We start from the raw sequence: 16589 nt of genomic DNA on the forward strand, positions 1-16589 counted from the left end.
TTATTAATAGTGGAGACAACACATATCAACTGCGACATATTACTCATTGAAATTGGAAGAATGATAGTAGAGTTTGGAAGGAAAAAGATCATTGTGAGGGAGGAAGAGATAACATGAGCTTGATATTATATTATCTTGGGAATCAGTAAAGTGGCAGCAGAATTATTGGCTAGTAAAAAAGACATGATCATAACATAAATACTTAGTATATGACTTAAATCATTTGGATATATAAATGTAATAAATATGAAATCAATTATATTTTATTATATTTCATGTCTAACACATAGACTAGATGCACATTAATAAAATAAAACCATCTCATAGCTAGACGTTTAAACGACATAAACTAATATTAATAAGTTCACATAAATAAATCTTGTGGAGAATCAAAAATATCCCAAAATATTATATCATCAAGAAAAAAGTCACTCCACATGCTTTTATCTTGTGCATAACAAGCCGGATCAGTATTGTTGTTGTCTGCATTACTTTCAATATGTTGTGCAATGCTTTCTGCCAATGCTACATTGTTGTTTACTTCCTTCATTTTCTGCTCCACTCCATTAGCATTATCATCAATACTATGTTCGACGATCTGAATATCATTTTCATCACCGTATCAGAAAAAACACTTATTAGAGAATGAACGTGGCCGTGGCTTGAAGATGGTGTGTCTTATTATCTTTAGTGTTGTAATTGCCGTTTGAGAACTTTGTTTCTTAATACGAGTGTTCCAGTAATTCTTTATATCATTTGCGGTTCTTCCTGGCAATCTGCCGGCAATTAATGACCATCTGCATATCAATCAATAAATTTATCAATAACTAAACAACACCCAAATGGTATCATACATACCAAATCAATAATAAGCTCTTATGCTAAAAAAAAATATTATCTTGAGCTTCTTGATTTTTATATTTTTTTCTTGATTAGGTTTTTTATCTTTCAAATTGACATATTGAGCCATTATTTAATTATAATCACATATATTAACTTCATGACTAGTGGGATGAACACCAAATTTTCATAATACATCAGGCATACTTCATATGCATCTAGTCTATAATTTTGACATGCCATCACCCGTAGTAAGAAAAACAAAGAGTCGTGTTATTGTTCTCGTATAGCCACAACAAGCATAATTTCTTTTAATGTAAAAAATCGCATGTCATTCATAGATTTCATTAACCTAATTTTAGGATTGTTCCGCTAGTCAGTGAGTTGATGTAGACGAATATAACTGATTGAGAGCTCAATGTGTCAAATTGAAAAAAATAAGTTAATAAACAAAAATCATAAAAAGAAATTCATGGGTTGTTCCTGGAGATGATGTTTCAATAGTTCTTAATGATGACAAATGTGCAATGAGTTGGGGGCAGGGTGTGGTTATAACTAAGGAGGAAGGACATCGATTAAGAAATTGACAATGTAAGCAAATCTCTATAGCTAAAAGATTATTGTGTTTGGGTCGTGTCTGTTTTTGTATCATTTTCAAGTTCGTATTAAAAAGAGTAAACCCAAACTCAATCTAAAAACTTTCGTGTCACAATCGTTTTAATCTGTTCGGATTAGTGTCGATTTCGTGTCATGTTTTCGGGTTACATGTAATTTTGTTATGCATATATCTTAATAATAACTTTTAAAAATATAAAAAGATATGATACTATTTTGAAATACTTTATATCATTTTTAGATTAGTATGTTAACACTATAACTATTGAAAATTCCGCTAATATCATGTTAGGGGTCATGTAATGTGTTTATAAAAATTTAGGAAGTTCAACTCATATTTACAAGTAATAACTATAATTTTATTATCTTTATTAATAAGTAACATATAAAAATACGAAAGAATACAACAATAATTTTAAATATTCGTGTCATTTTTGGGTTAACATATCAATCTTAACCCAATCTAAAAATTTGCGTGTCAGTTTTATATCAACCCAAAAATGACATATTACCTACTAAGCTAAACTCAAACGGTAAAATTATGTACCGTGTAATCGGGTACTATTTATTTTCATGTGGATCCAGTGGGATTAATTATAAGATGTTTGTCTTATAATTGCCTTTTATTTTGTTATAAATGGCGCTCCAAAAGACTTTGTTAAGTCAACTAAGGGGATCTTTGTTAGGGAGCTCCTATATCACATTGTTTAGGATATGTGCGGAAGGGTCGTCATCTTTGATTATAAAGGTTGGAGTGGATAGATGTACGCAATGTGTGAAAGTTACTGATAAATTTGGAACCCTTTATACATATATTCTAAAATTTTAAACATATATTCAGAAGAATACAGATGAAATTCAAAGAAAGTAAAATATGAATTTAAAGAAGAAATTTTATAGATTATTTTAAATATTGCAAATTAGAGTGGAAGTAAAAATTTTGCATGTTACCTTCAAAATCAGTAAAATTTTGAGATAGTCTAAATTTTCCCTATTGTTATGAGGGAAGTGGAAATTTTACCCTAACTGATTAAATTTTTCCCCTAATGTTTCCAAAAAGGATAAATTTTAACCCTTCATTATAAAAAAAAGTTAAACATATTAGTTTGACTGTCATATCAGACATTCTAAATAAGTTCGTCCATAAACTAAAGGAGTTTAATGCATTTTATCATGTCATTCGTAATTGTGTTAATAACATAATAACTATTTTATGTAGATTTTTATGATAAATTTATACATTGTGGACTTGATTTTTGACAATTGGGCAGTTTTTTTTCTAACTTTTTGCAACACTTGAATTACTTGAGACATGATTGATGTTTATAATAATGAATTAAATTATGGTAAACCAATTTGTTCAAATTTTCAAACTAGTCGTATTTTAAAAAGTTAGGAAGTTTACCATTTATATATTAGAAGTGAATTTATACTTCTTCAAAAATAATAAGTGTAAATTTGAACTTTACCCTTAATTTTTTTCTACGAATTTAGATCCCAATAATCAAGGGACCTTGAGCGATCGCCCGTCATTTCATCCCCAAGAGTCGACCCTCGTCGGGCTATTCCTGTGATTTGCTCATTTATTTTTCACTGATGACTCTTTAATTTACTTTCAGCCTAGTTATGAAGAATATTAGTGTGTTGATCAAAACGATCATTGTATCAAGGGAAATTACAGAAATTCATCTTTTAAAAACTATTTACAACTATGTCAAGTCATAATTTTGGATTATGTTATACTAGTAAAATCAGTACTTTTAATATATTTTAAGGATTAGAATTTATAAATTAGAAGTCTATAATATATTTTCTAGGGTTTATAATTTATGAATTGAAGTCTATATTTCTTAAATTATGGTGTAAAATCATAACATATAGAAAGTAATGACATATTAAGAATTAAATTCGGTGATATGACTTAGTTGTAATTTTATACTTAATTGTGATATTCATGTATTTTGTATCAATTTGGATAAGTCTAACATTAGTTTCAATTCAACTTTGCCCAATGAATTTAAGATGGGCCTTTGAAAGTCTATGGGCGTAAAGGATGTTAGTGGTATCCTAAATATTTGGGTATATGATGATCATTGTTTGGAAATCAAAAAAATATCTTTAATAGCATAGACCACTTTCGAAAAATAATATAAAAATTTGATTTTAGTGACTTGAGGAGTAGATCTGTTAATTAGTTAGGAATTCCCCATTCCCGTTGGAGACCCGATCCGTTGGGGACAGGAAATTCTCATTTATGACCCTATAGAGTGGGGATGGTTTTTATTTTGTCCCCGATTGTCGGGGACGGGTGGGTATGGTTATAAGTGTTTCATTCCCGTCTCCATCTCCATCCCGGTTTCCGAATGTTCCCAACAGAGATCCCCGACTAAATACCTAAATATCAAAAAAATATATATGTGATTTAGGTAAACTAAAAAAAATAAACTAAAAAGATTGAGTTGTAACCTGGTCAGGGGCGGATGTAGAGGGGGTCAAAGGGGCATTTGCCCCCCCCCCTCATCCCATTAAAAAAAAAAAAAATTTAAATCCAACAATAAAGATTAAAGTGCAAAAATACCCCTAATGTTTTGGGTCAGGAGCAATTTTATCTCTAACGTCTAAAATGTTACAATTTTATCCCTAATGTTGGAAGCCAAGAACAATTTTACCCCAACGTTGATCAATTGGGTCAATTTGAGAAATAATTCATCAAACTGTCTTCTCGGTCATGAATAATAGTGTCTGAAATTGGTCTAATTTATCAATGTTAGAGGTAAAATTGGTGCAAAATTACAAAATTGATATACAATTGGTGCAAAATAAAGAAAAAAATGACTGTATTTTATAATAGTGTCTGAAATTGATCCAATTTATCAACGTTAGAGATAAAATTGCTCTTGGCTACAAACATTAGGGGTAAAATTGCACCATTTTAGATGTTAGGGGTAAAATTGCACATGACCCAAAACATTAGGGATATTTGATGTGTAAAAACCCGAGAATCCTGAAAATGGATGATTACGAGTCGGAAACATTATAATTTACGTTTTTTATAAAAAAAATCATGAAAATAATGCATGACAATTGAACGATTTTGCAATCGTCACCAAAAATTGAACAATGTTGCATTTTTTGACATAAAAAATTGAACAATTTTACATTTTTTGTCTAAATTTTTTTTACGTAGAATTTTGCCCCCCGCTCCTTCAAATCCTGGATTCGACACTGAACCTGGTTGCTTTAAAACGGAATATATTCTAAAAATAAATTAAGATAGATTACGTAAGAGCTCTATCTAGCTTCGTTTAAAATTAAAACGGAACCTATCCAATTAGGAGTGGAAATTCTAAAATAAAAAAATTGAAAGCTAATAAGTAATCCATGCATGGGGGATGGGGATTTCCCGTGAGAATGAGAATCTTAGATAATCAAAACCTTACAAATCTTAAAAAAGTAAAGAAATTAAAAAGTTAAATAGGGATGAGGATCCCTCGTGAGGATGGGAATTGCTCGCGGGACGGGGATGGTAGCCAAAATTTTTCCCATATGTTATTCAGAGCAGGGACGTGGAATCCCCGATAGACCAGTATTCGGGAATGGTTAATGTAATCCCCACCCCGACCTGCCCCGTTTACAACCCTATTGATGAGTGATTAAGACATTATTTTTAATAAGACTTCTCAATTTCACTCATTATTTATTATTTTATCATTATTCGTACTGTTATATTTAGGCTAAATTACACCCATGGCCACTGCGCTTTATCCATTTTTAACATTGTAGCCACTAAACTTCAATTTTTAACGGTATGGCCACTCAACTTTCCAAAGTCTCTCCTTACTCCATCATATAGATTTTAAAGATTAACAAGTCACTTTAAATAATTAGAAATTATCTTCCTTATAAGGTATATAAACAGGTATTTATTAACACTTCCTTACCTGTTACCCAAAAGCTTATGCAGTCGCGTAATTAAGTCAACTTCATCCACTTCAAAATCTCCCTTTTTTATATTTGGTTTCAGATAATTCAACCACCTTAATCGACAGCTTTTTCTGCATCTATTCAACCCTGATAAAATATGCAAAAAAAAAAAAAATTATATACTTTTTATCAGGGTAAAGTTTAAAACAAACTCATGTGTTTTCACGTTTTGTCAAACAAGTAACTGTAAAAAAAATTTCCCAAAAGAAGACGGGTTTTCAATTTGCTAAAAACAATGATATTCTAATTTGACACTATAAAAATAACCGTTAACAACCTCAAATTAGAAAATTTCAAGAATTAAAATTAGATTAGTACCACATTTATTATGGAACACAATTTTTTATTTTCCAAATCATCATTTTCAGAGCTTTCTCTTTCTAAATATTAATTTTTCTCTCGTCACCAAATAACACCTAAATGTCATCAAAATTAAAAAGTTGAAGGATTAAAGTTGCTTAGAATATCATCAAGTCTTTGAGTTTTTTCAATTTTGATATCGTCAACTATAATTTTAATTTGAAGGTCCTTGTTTTTAGCAACGCAAAAAACTCGAGGCATCTCTTGGTTGAAAAAAAAAATCTCATTCCCTGTTTTGAAAAAAAAATTCACAAATACTTATTTAATAAAATGTGAAGGACAAAGTTTTCTTCACATACATTTCTGCTTATAAATGTGCTTTAAACTCAGATGCATGTATAATAAACCTAACAACTTAATAAAGTGATATGTATGAGGCAACAATAACTTTAATTTATATATTAGAGACTTAATATATTATTCGCATCCTAAATTTATTTAAAGTGTCGTGACTGTTTCTTCAACTTATTTGAAATGTTTCAATCGTCATTCAATTTACTTAAAATATAACCAATTAATCATTTGATTATAAAAAAAATAAACTATATACAGAAGTTGTGTTACACGCACATTGGGAAAGTAAAATGAATAAAAAGTTTAATTATTGTTATTTTCAATGTAAAAAGCTCTAACTTTGTCAAATATGCAAGAACATTTTTCACGTTTGGAGTTTTTTAATAGTCTGGTACACCGGGTGATAAAGTTATTATAGTTGAAGCAAAAAATCTTAAATTTTTTTGCTTAAGTAACCGAATATATTGGATTTCAGGATAAAAGGTAATAATTAACTCTTTTTTTTTTCTACGTGAGTCCAAATCCAACCTGTCCCTATACAATTCACTTTCTGTATATAATTTATATCTTTGCGATCGAGAAATTAACTAACTATATTTTAAGCAATTTGATTGACTATCAGGACACTTTAAAAATTAAGGGAGTGAATCAAACTTTTGTATAAGGCACTTTAAAAATTAAGGGAGTGAATCAAACTTTTGTACAAGGCTTTTAAATCATTGGCTGAAGTAGTTTACCAGTAGAATCCAAACTCAAAAAGAAAAATAAATGGCTTAATATATTATCAGTCCCTTAAACTTATTTAAAAATCCTTTAAATTTTTAAAGTGTCTTGATAGCTTTCTTAACTTATTTAAAATATTCTGATAGTCTCTTCAACTTGCTTAAAATATAGCCAATAAATTACTCGGCTGTAAAAATTAAGATGCATGCGGAAGGTATGTTGTACGCATGTTGGAAAAGTCAAACGATCAAGGTCGAGTATGAGGTTTTAATATCAGTGAGAATATAATTTATAGTTTAGCAAATAGGAACTTCATTTTTATTATGTTTTAATCTATTGTGTGAATTATGTAATAAAATTTTAAGGCGAGTGTAATACATATTTCGCATGCACCTTTACATCTTTGCAATCGAGTGATTAATTAACTACTCCATCCGTTCCACAATATATGTATTTTTAGAGATTTTTTTTTGTTTCATAATACATAACGTTTTGATTCAATCCATGCACATTAATTGTTTTACCAAATAGAACCCTATTGAAGTTGCATTTTTTATGTTAGAAATAGCTAAAAATAACTCTTCCGTTCCACAATAGATGTCTTTCTATATAATTTTTTTTTGTTCCACCATACATGAAGTTTTGATTCGATCTATGCACTTTACCAAATATAGCTTTATTTAAGTTGCCTTTTTACTTCGGGAATAGATAAAAAATTAATTAGCGATGCAATTAATATAAGGGTAATAAAGTATTTTAGTTAAAATTAATTGCATTTCTTAATTCTTGTATCATAACCTTAAAAGTCATCTATTATGGAACAGATGGAGTAATTAGTTGATGCAATTAATACCCGGGTATAAAATCTTTTAGTTAAAATTAATTATATTTTTAAATTTTCTGCCTGAATTTTAAAAGACGTCTACTACACTTCACATGTGCGTCATTTAATATTTCATCCAATTTAAAAATATTAATCTTCAATTCTATTATTAAATCATAAAAAATATGAAAACTATTTTTTAGAATTAACTTACGTGCTATTGGTGGAGAATAAGGAACAAAATATTTGTGTTTTATAATAATGTCTAAAGTTAACCCAACTTGTCAGCATTAAGGGTAAAATTGCTCAAGTCATTATATAAAGTAAATTTCTCTTTCTTTGTTCCGATTCTCATCAAATTGGCATAACAGATTCTTGAGTGTTCGAGTTTATTTATGGCATAAAACAACTCGAAGCACAGGTCTAGGTTATTGATATTTTCCAGAAAACCCCAATTGAATACATTTGATTTTTTGTTTACCGACAAAAACCCGTACTCGAAAAAAGGAAATATATACTATCTTATGTTTTCTAGTACAGATTCTGTAAATATTAAAGGTATTTTTGCACCTTATCTTTTTTTAAACAAATTTGGAAAGCGGATAAAACAAAATAAAACCTGATCGATGGGGAATGCGATGCCAATATCCTTCACCATACTCTCCAATGCATAACCGTAGACGATCATCTTCTTCAGCAGTCCATGATCCTTTTCTCAGCTTTATGGTATGCTCCATTTCATGCATATATTATATAAAACAAGAGCTATACCTATAAATACACATATATTCTATGCTATATATATGCTTAATAAGATGAAAAGAAAAGTAAGTAATATATATATATATATATGACGTGGCGTATTTCCTGACCATAGCTCATTCTTGTATTCCTATAATATAAATAATCCGTCAACTGCTATCCAATTATTATAAAAAAGTTTGAAATTTGACAATTTATTTTAAATTTTTCCCATTAATTTCTTTCTACCTAATTGAGGTATAAGTGGTGTTTATATATATATATATGAAAATACTATGTATCATTCTATTAACTTAAAAAATACAAACAATACGGAAATAAAGAGAAATAAAACATCTCACGCATATAGATTACAGACAGTATACAAGATCCACAAAAGGAGAAAATAGGCTACAAAGAGCAATAAAAAACTACAAAAAGTAATAAAAACTATAAAATGTACAAATACAACAAACCGGGACTGAGGTTTTTGTTTTAGTAAAAACGATAATCTTTTAGTTTAACACTATAAAAATGTACGTTAACAATCTCAAAATGAAAAATTACAAGAATTTAAATTATTTAGTACCACATTTACTATACAACAACAACAACAAAGCCTTAGTCCCCAAATGATTCGGGGTCGGCTAACATGAACCATCATATAAAACCGTGAAATCAAGTCGTGTCAGCGATACAAATTCGCTCCCTCCACTCCGTCCTATCCACTACCATAAAACAAAAAAAAAATATTTTCCAAAATTATCAATTTTAGAGCTTTCTTTCTCTAAACATCCACTTTCTCTAAACATCCATTTTCCCTCTCCTCACCAAACAACACTTAAATGACCTTAAAATTAAAAAGTTGAAAAATTAAAGTTTCTTAAAATATTATCAAGTTTTTGAATTTTTCAATTTGAGGTTGCCAAGGCTCATTTTAATTTTAAGGTCCTTATTTTTAGAAAAGCCAATAGTTTCGGTCATCTCCTGGTCGTGAAAAAAACTTCAGTTCCCGTTTGGAAAAAAAAATCCCACAAGTTCTTGTTTGATAAAACGAGAAGGCACAATGATTTTTTAGACTTTTCCTTTGTTTATATTATTTGTAGAAAGTGAACTAAGTAGTGAAGTCGGGAGGGGGGGGTGTCAAAGGGGGCATTTGCCCCCCCCCCCCCCCTTTCATCCCACTAAAAAAACAAAAAAAAAATTAAATCCAAAAATAAAGGTTAAAGTGCAAAAATACCCCTAATGTTTTGTGTCAGGAGCAATTTTATCCCTAACGTCTAAAATGGTACAATTTTATCCCTAATATTGGAAGCCAAGAGCAATTTTACCCCTAACGTTGATAAATTGGGTCAATTTGAGAAATAATTCATCAAACTGTCTTCTCGGTCATGAATAATAGTGTTTGAAATTGATCCAATTTATCAACGTTAGAGGTAAAATTGGTGCAAAATTACAAAATTGATATGCAATTGGTGCAAAATAAAGAAAAAAATGATTGTATTTTATAATAGTGTCTGAAATTGATCCAATTTATCAACGTTAGGGATAAAATTGCTTTTGGCTACAAACATTATGGGTAAAATTTTACCTGACCCAAAACGTTAGGGATATTTGATGCGTTACAACCCGAGAATCCCGGAAATGGATGATTACGAGTCGGAAACATTATAATTTACGTTTTTTATCAAAAAAAATCATGAAAATAATGCATGACAATTGCACGATTTTGCAGTTTTTCGTCACAAAAAATTAAAAAAATTTGCATTTTTTGTCATAAAAAATTGAACAATTTTACATTTTTTGTCTAAATTTTTTTTACGTAGAATTGTGCCCCCCGCTTCCTCAAATCCTGGATTCGCCACTGAGTAAAGTCTTTCCACGGACGGATTTATAAGAAGGCTTTAGCACCCACTAATCGTCAGAAAATACTAAAAATTATATGAAAATTGTCAACGAATTTTTTATTTATTTTAATTTATTTTTAAGATATCACTGGACATATGAAATCCTAGATTCGATACGGAATCTTTCTAACCATAAATATTGCTTCCATAATGTGCATTGAATGTCAATTTGTGGATGATATCTTAACAACGTTTATATGTGCTATTTTGTTATTCTTGTCATTATTGAATTGAGTGTACCTTTTTGCCTCCTCTTATTCTGTTGTATCACTTTCCCTTTCAAAATTCAGCCAATTGAACCATAATCAAACCTAGGGTTTGGCTTCATCTATAGAAAAGGACACACTCAAAATAAATCTAAAGCCATAGTTCTTGTATTCCTATAACTATCCATCAACTACTATCCAATAATTAGTGTTCAATAAAAATGTTTGATATTGACAATTTATTTACAAAAATTCCTATTGATGAATGGTAAAGGAAAGCAAGAAATTTAAAAAAAATTTAAATTGACATTTATTTTAAATTTTTCCCATTGAGAATTTTTCCTCTTTTATGATTTTATGAATAAATTTTGATTAGAATTAATGAATTGTAAAGGAAAGCAAGAAATTATAGCTAAAATAATACGTAAATTTCGAATGTAAATTAAAGCGATTAAAATTGAAATTGAATGTAATAGACAGTTTCAACGAAATAAAAATTAAAATGACAAACTTGAAGCCAAAATAAATGGTAATTTTTGCAAGCTTGAAGTTGGAAACGTGTGAATATGAATGGTGCTCTGAAAAAATAGAACTTAGAAGGTGATAATTGATTACCTAATTCTGCTTACATGTCCAAAGCGCCTTGGTAATCTGACATCGTAGATAACCTATAAAACAGTAATGTAAGTAAGGCAGGACTGGAGTCCGACAAACCCGCTTCTATCAGTTTACGCTTAGGACCGAATTGAAGGGTATGAACTAGTTTAGAGATAGTGATTACCTTACCATACCTTGTGTCAATACCTGCCTATTTATAGCTTTTTTAGGTTAAGATTGTCACCTCTTTAGGAGTCCTTATGAGTTTAGAATCTGTATCCCTCAAGGATTCCGATTCCTAGAAGGAATCCTTTATGTCATAGGACTCTAGAAGATTTTCTTACAATGGGAGGTCGGAGCTCCGATTATTGCATTTGAGCCTCAATCATTATATTTGGATCATTAAATTTCACACATTTCTTTTAACTCTAAAGATGGCGAAAATAACATCACCTGCCTGAGATTTTGCATGATATCAGGTGTCCACCTTATTCTTTGGTATTTTGGACATTATTTCAGGATTTATTTAGTAAAATTTGCTTCATATGAAGACCTTTTCGCAATTTTATTTCAGGATTTTTTGGCGAGTTGAAGGGTCGGCCGACCCTTCTATTCCACCCCAGCTCCATCCTTGTATTGGTGCACTTCGTTATATGATATCACCTCTTAATCCACTCGCTAAAAATAATATAAATGATTGACTCTTAGCCATTTAAGAGCATCTCCAATGAGAAGTCCACTCTTTAAAAATAACATACATAATTGACTCTTAGTGATTTAAGAGTGACTAATACATATCATCTACAACAATACTCTTTATTTATTTTTTTATCATTAAAATTATTAATTATTGTTATACTTACTAATAGTGAGAGGTGAGAAACTCCTCAATAATAAACTATTAATAAAAAAAGTCAAATAAGAAGGAACTAAGAATGGAGAGACATTGTTAGTGATTTGAGGATCCATTAAAAGGAAGTTGGATCCCTCCTTAAATTTTAATTTAAGAACCAAATCAAGAGGTTGTTCATGATGCTCCAAGACATTAAAATATATCTAATCTCCAACAATACTTAGCATACTTACACTTTATTTGTTTATTTATTTTATCATTAAATTATATTTACCAACAAAAAGAGCCTTATCAATAAAAAATAAAAGGAGTGGACTAGAAGTGGAAAAAGACTCATCAATAATATAAGAATGAATTAAGACACTTGTTAATTTGAGGAGTGACTAAAAATCTCTTAGAGTTGATTTTTAATCCAAACTCCTCAAAATTTAACTCTCAATAAAAGAGTCTCTTAGAGATGCTCTTATAGATTTAAATATGAAAAATTTCTACAACAAGACGGGATATTGGCCGCGTTCACTCACGTCATCTCAACTTCCGATGTGATATCATATAAGCGGAGGAACTAATGATAATTCCGATCCACGATAAAATTTGTCTTGATTATATTTGAGGGAGTTAGGGCAATTTGGTAGAATGAGAACATTCAAGGAGACTCATTTATAGAGCCTTTAAGTTAAATTTTGAAAAAATTCGCTACAAAATCAACTTCAATATACTCTTAGTCACTTTTCAAATCATTGGAAGTCTTCATTCCTTCTCTATCATCGAGAAGCATGTCTCTACTCTTAGTCACTCCTTATTTCATTTTTTATTTTTACAAATGAATTTTATTTTTTTATTAATAATTTATATTTTAGGATTCTCTCTCCTTTTACTTTTGGTAATGCACCATACATAGTAATCTTAATGATAAAAAAATATAGGGATAAGTTGCAAATATACCCTCAGTGTTGACATGCAATAGCAATTTTATTCATCAAAATGTCTTCTAAGTTATTAATATTGTCATCTACACTGCATATGCGCGTCATTTTATCACTCATCGATAACAGATCACACACATATAAATAGACGTGAAAACAAACTATATTGTATTATCTACGAGTTGGAAAATAAATCCAAATATTTCATCGAATTTAAAATATTAATCTCAAATTCTATTATTAAATCACAAAAATTGAAATATTTTTTCCCAGAACCAACTGATATGCAAATGGTGTAGAATAAGGAACAAAACATTTGTGTTTTACAATGATGTATGAAATTGATCCAACTTGCCAACATTAGGGGTAAACTTGCTCTTTGTTGCTAATGTTAGGAATAAAATTGTATAATTTTATACGTTAGGGTTAAATTGCTCATGACTGTCAACGTTATGACTATTTTTGCACTTTATCCTAAAAATGAATAAGGAGTGAGTACAATGAGTATTGTTAGAGATGACATCTATTTTGATACTCTTAAATGACTAAGGCCTTCTTTGATGAACCACTTACTTGCTTAAATTAAAATGTTAAGCATTTATTTAATTTAAGTGTGTTGCTTAAATTAAAATGCACTTATTTAATTTAAGTGCGTTTGATTTGATAAAGGTTGTTTCTCCGCCATTTAAATTAGTTAATTAAGTTTAAAAAACCACTTATTTTGGTAAGTCAAAATATTTAACTTAATATTTTAAGTTAAACATTATTCACTAATATTTTTATACAAATTAAATCATTCAATATTTTCAACACTTATAATATTCAATACTTAAAATCCAGTACTTATTTTTTCAGCATTTAAATTTCAGTTTTATCAAACAACACCTAAGAGTTAATTGTTTATAAGGTAAAGTTGAAAAAAATTTGATGGGCTTTCATGTTTTACTAAACAAGTACTTGTCAAATAGCTTTTGTCTAAAGGGGGACTGATGTTTTCGTTTTGGTAAAAACAATGATATTTTAGTTTAAAATATCTGCTAACAATGGAAAATTACAAGAACTAAAGTTGTTTAGTACCAAATTTATCATAAAATTAAATTTTTTATTTTCCAAAATAATCATTTCTGGAGCTTTCTCTCTCATTACTAAACAACACCTAAATAACCTTAAAGTTAAAAAATTGAAGAATTAAAGTTTCTTAAAACATCATCAAGTTTTTTAATTCTTCAATTTGAGATTGTCAGCGCTCATTTTAATTTTAAGATCATTGTTTTTAGAAAAGCGAAAAGTCTCAGTCATCTTCTAGTCGCAAAAATAAAAAATTCAGTTCCCTTTTGGAAAAAAAAAATCACACAAGTACCTGTTTGATAAAACGAGAAAGCACAATGATTTTTTTTAGACTTTACCTTTATTTATATTATTTGTAAAGACTGTACTAAGAGTTTCTTATAGATGTTGATGCTTTAATGTAATGGAGTCTTTTCATGGACGGATCTAAAAGGGGGCTTGAGCATCCACACTAATCATTAAAAAATATTAAAAATTCTATGAAAATTGTGTACGAATTTTTAATTTTTTTAATGAGAAAACACCAAAAAAAATATTAATCTAGCATCCATAATTACCAACAGAAATCCTAGATTTGCTACAGAATATTTCTATAATATTGCTTCCATAATGTGCAATGAATATCAATCTGTGTGGATGATATCTTAACAACGTTTATATGTGCTATTTTATTATTCTTATTATTATTGAATTGAATGTTGCCTTCTGTTGTATCACTTTCCCTTTCAAAATTCAGCCAATTGAAACCATAATAAAAAAAACCTAGGGTTTGGCTTCATCTATAGAGGACACACTCAAAATAAATCTAAAGCCATAATTCTTGTATTCCTATAACTGCCCATCAACTACTATCCAATAATTAGTGTTCAATAAAAAAGGTTTGAAATTCACAATTTATTTTATATTTTCCCTATTATTTACAAAACTGGCACAATTGAGGTATAAATGGTATTAAGTATAATACATATAATAAGAGTTTTTTTTGAAAAAGTTAACAATAAAAGTGTCTAATGTTTAAGAGAAAATTTTTCTTATTTTACTCCTAAGGGATGACGATGAGAGAGGATTTCCCATTCTCGCATTTACATCTCCTGAACGACTAAAATCTTAGGTCTGGTACTCCCTCTCCATCCAACCACAGGTTTTCCATGTTTTTCTCCATTCGACCAGTAACGATACCTCCAACCAGTAAAAAAGACGATGGTAAATGAAACAGTGCAAGGACGACGGTGAAAACAATGGTGTAACTAATTTTAACGAACACAGGAACGACAATCACCTCTTAGCGCAAGAAGCAATCAAGTCTAACGTAAGGAGATACTAGGGTTTTTTTTTAAGTTAAAATTTCACGTAATCGATGATATTAAGAATATGACATCTCTCTACTTTTAATGACTCTTTATTTCATTTTTATTTTTTGAAAGGATTTTTATTTCTTATTAATAATTTATTATTGAAGATTTTCTCTACTTTGTAGATATAACAATTTATAATAATTTTAATGATAAAAAACAGAGGGATAAGTTGCAAATATACCCTCAACGTTAACAGGCAGAAGCAATTTTATCCTTAACGTCTAAAATTATGTAACTTTACTCAACTTTGGCAGAAAATAACAAATTCACCCATAACATTACCAAGTTGGGTCAATTTGAGAAATAATTCATCAAAAATATCTTCTTAGTTATTAATCTTGTCATCTAAACTTCATATATGCGTCATTTTATCACACATCGATAACAGATCACAAACATGTGAATAAACGTGAAAACAAACTACATTGTATTTTGTACAAGTTTGATAGGAAAAATTCCAAATATTTTGTCGAATTTAAAATATTAATTTCTAATTCTATTATTGAATCACAAAAAAAAAAGTGAAATATTTTTTTCCAGAACAATTGAAATGTATTTGGTGTAGGATAATGAATATTTGTGTTTTGTAATGATGTCTGGAATTGATCCAGCTTGCCAACGTCAAGGGTAAAGTTGCTCTTTCTTGCCAACTTTTAGGAATAAAATTGCATCATTTTATACGTTATATAAAATTGCTCATAAATATATAAACGTGAAAACAAACTATACTGTATTTTTTACGAGTTGGACAAAAAAATGCAAATATTTTGTCGATTTTAAAATATTAATCTCCAATTCTATTATTAAAAAAAAAAGTGAGATATTTTTTTTCCAGAACGAACTCGTATGAAATTGGTATAGAATAAGGAACAAAATATATGTGTTTTATAATAATGTCTGAAGTTGATCTAACTTGCCAATATTAGGGGGTAAACTTGCACTTTGTTGTCAATATTAGAGCTAAAATTGCTTCTAACTACTAACATTTGAGTATTTTTGCACATTATCCCAAAAATAAAGAAGGAGTAAGTATTATGAGTATTGTTGGAGATAACATTTATTTTGATACTCTTGAATGAGTAAGAGTTAATTGTTTATAGGGTAATGTCCAAAAAAAACGGGCTTTCACGTTTTGTCAAACAGGTACCTGTGATTTTTTTTTTCCAAACCGGGACTGAGGTTTTTGTTTTGGTGAAAACGATAATTTTTTAGTTTAATACTATAAAAATGTACGTTAACAATCTCAAAATGAAAAATTATAAGAATTTAAATTATTTAGTAACACATTTACTATAAA

General features: G+C 29.2%; 1 protein-coding gene across 1 annotated transcript; it reads right to left on the minus strand.

The window, feature by feature from the left end:
• Window positions 1-341: 341 nt before the first annotated feature.
• Window positions 342-8386, minus strand: LOC136203514 (transcription factor MYB114-like). Its single transcript, XM_065994683.1, has 3 exons — window positions 8259-8386; window positions 5397-5526; window positions 342-797 (listed from the first exon to the last, which is right to left on the minus strand). Exons 1-3 carry the CDS (start codon window positions 8383-8385, stop codon window positions 623-625), a joined length of 432 nt encoding a protein of 143 aa, XP_065850755.1. The 5' UTR covers window position 8386; the 3' UTR covers window positions 342-622.
• Window positions 8387-16589: the final 8203 nt, after the last annotated feature.

The sequence above is a fragment of the Euphorbia lathyris genome, chromosome 8, assembly GCF_963576675.1.
Source record: "Euphorbia lathyris chromosome 8, ddEupLath1.1, whole genome shotgun sequence".
Classification (NCBI taxonomy): Eukaryota; Viridiplantae; Streptophyta; class Magnoliopsida; order Malpighiales; family Euphorbiaceae; genus Euphorbia; species Euphorbia lathyris.

Bases quoted from the DNA above. Each gene is read 5' to 3' on its own strand.
- LOC136203514 (XM_065994683.1), bottom strand. From the start codon at position 8,385: ATGCATGAAATGGAGCATACCATAAAGCTGAGAAAAGGATCATGGACT. The intron at 5,527-8,258 runs GTTTTATTTTGT...ATATTTTATCAG, and splicing joins TCGCATTCCCCATCGATCAG to GGTTGAATAGATGCAGAAAA. The intron at 798-5,396 runs GTAAGGAAGTGT...ATTGATATGCAG, and splicing joins CATAAGCTTTTGGGTAACAG to ATGGTCATTAATTGCCGGCA.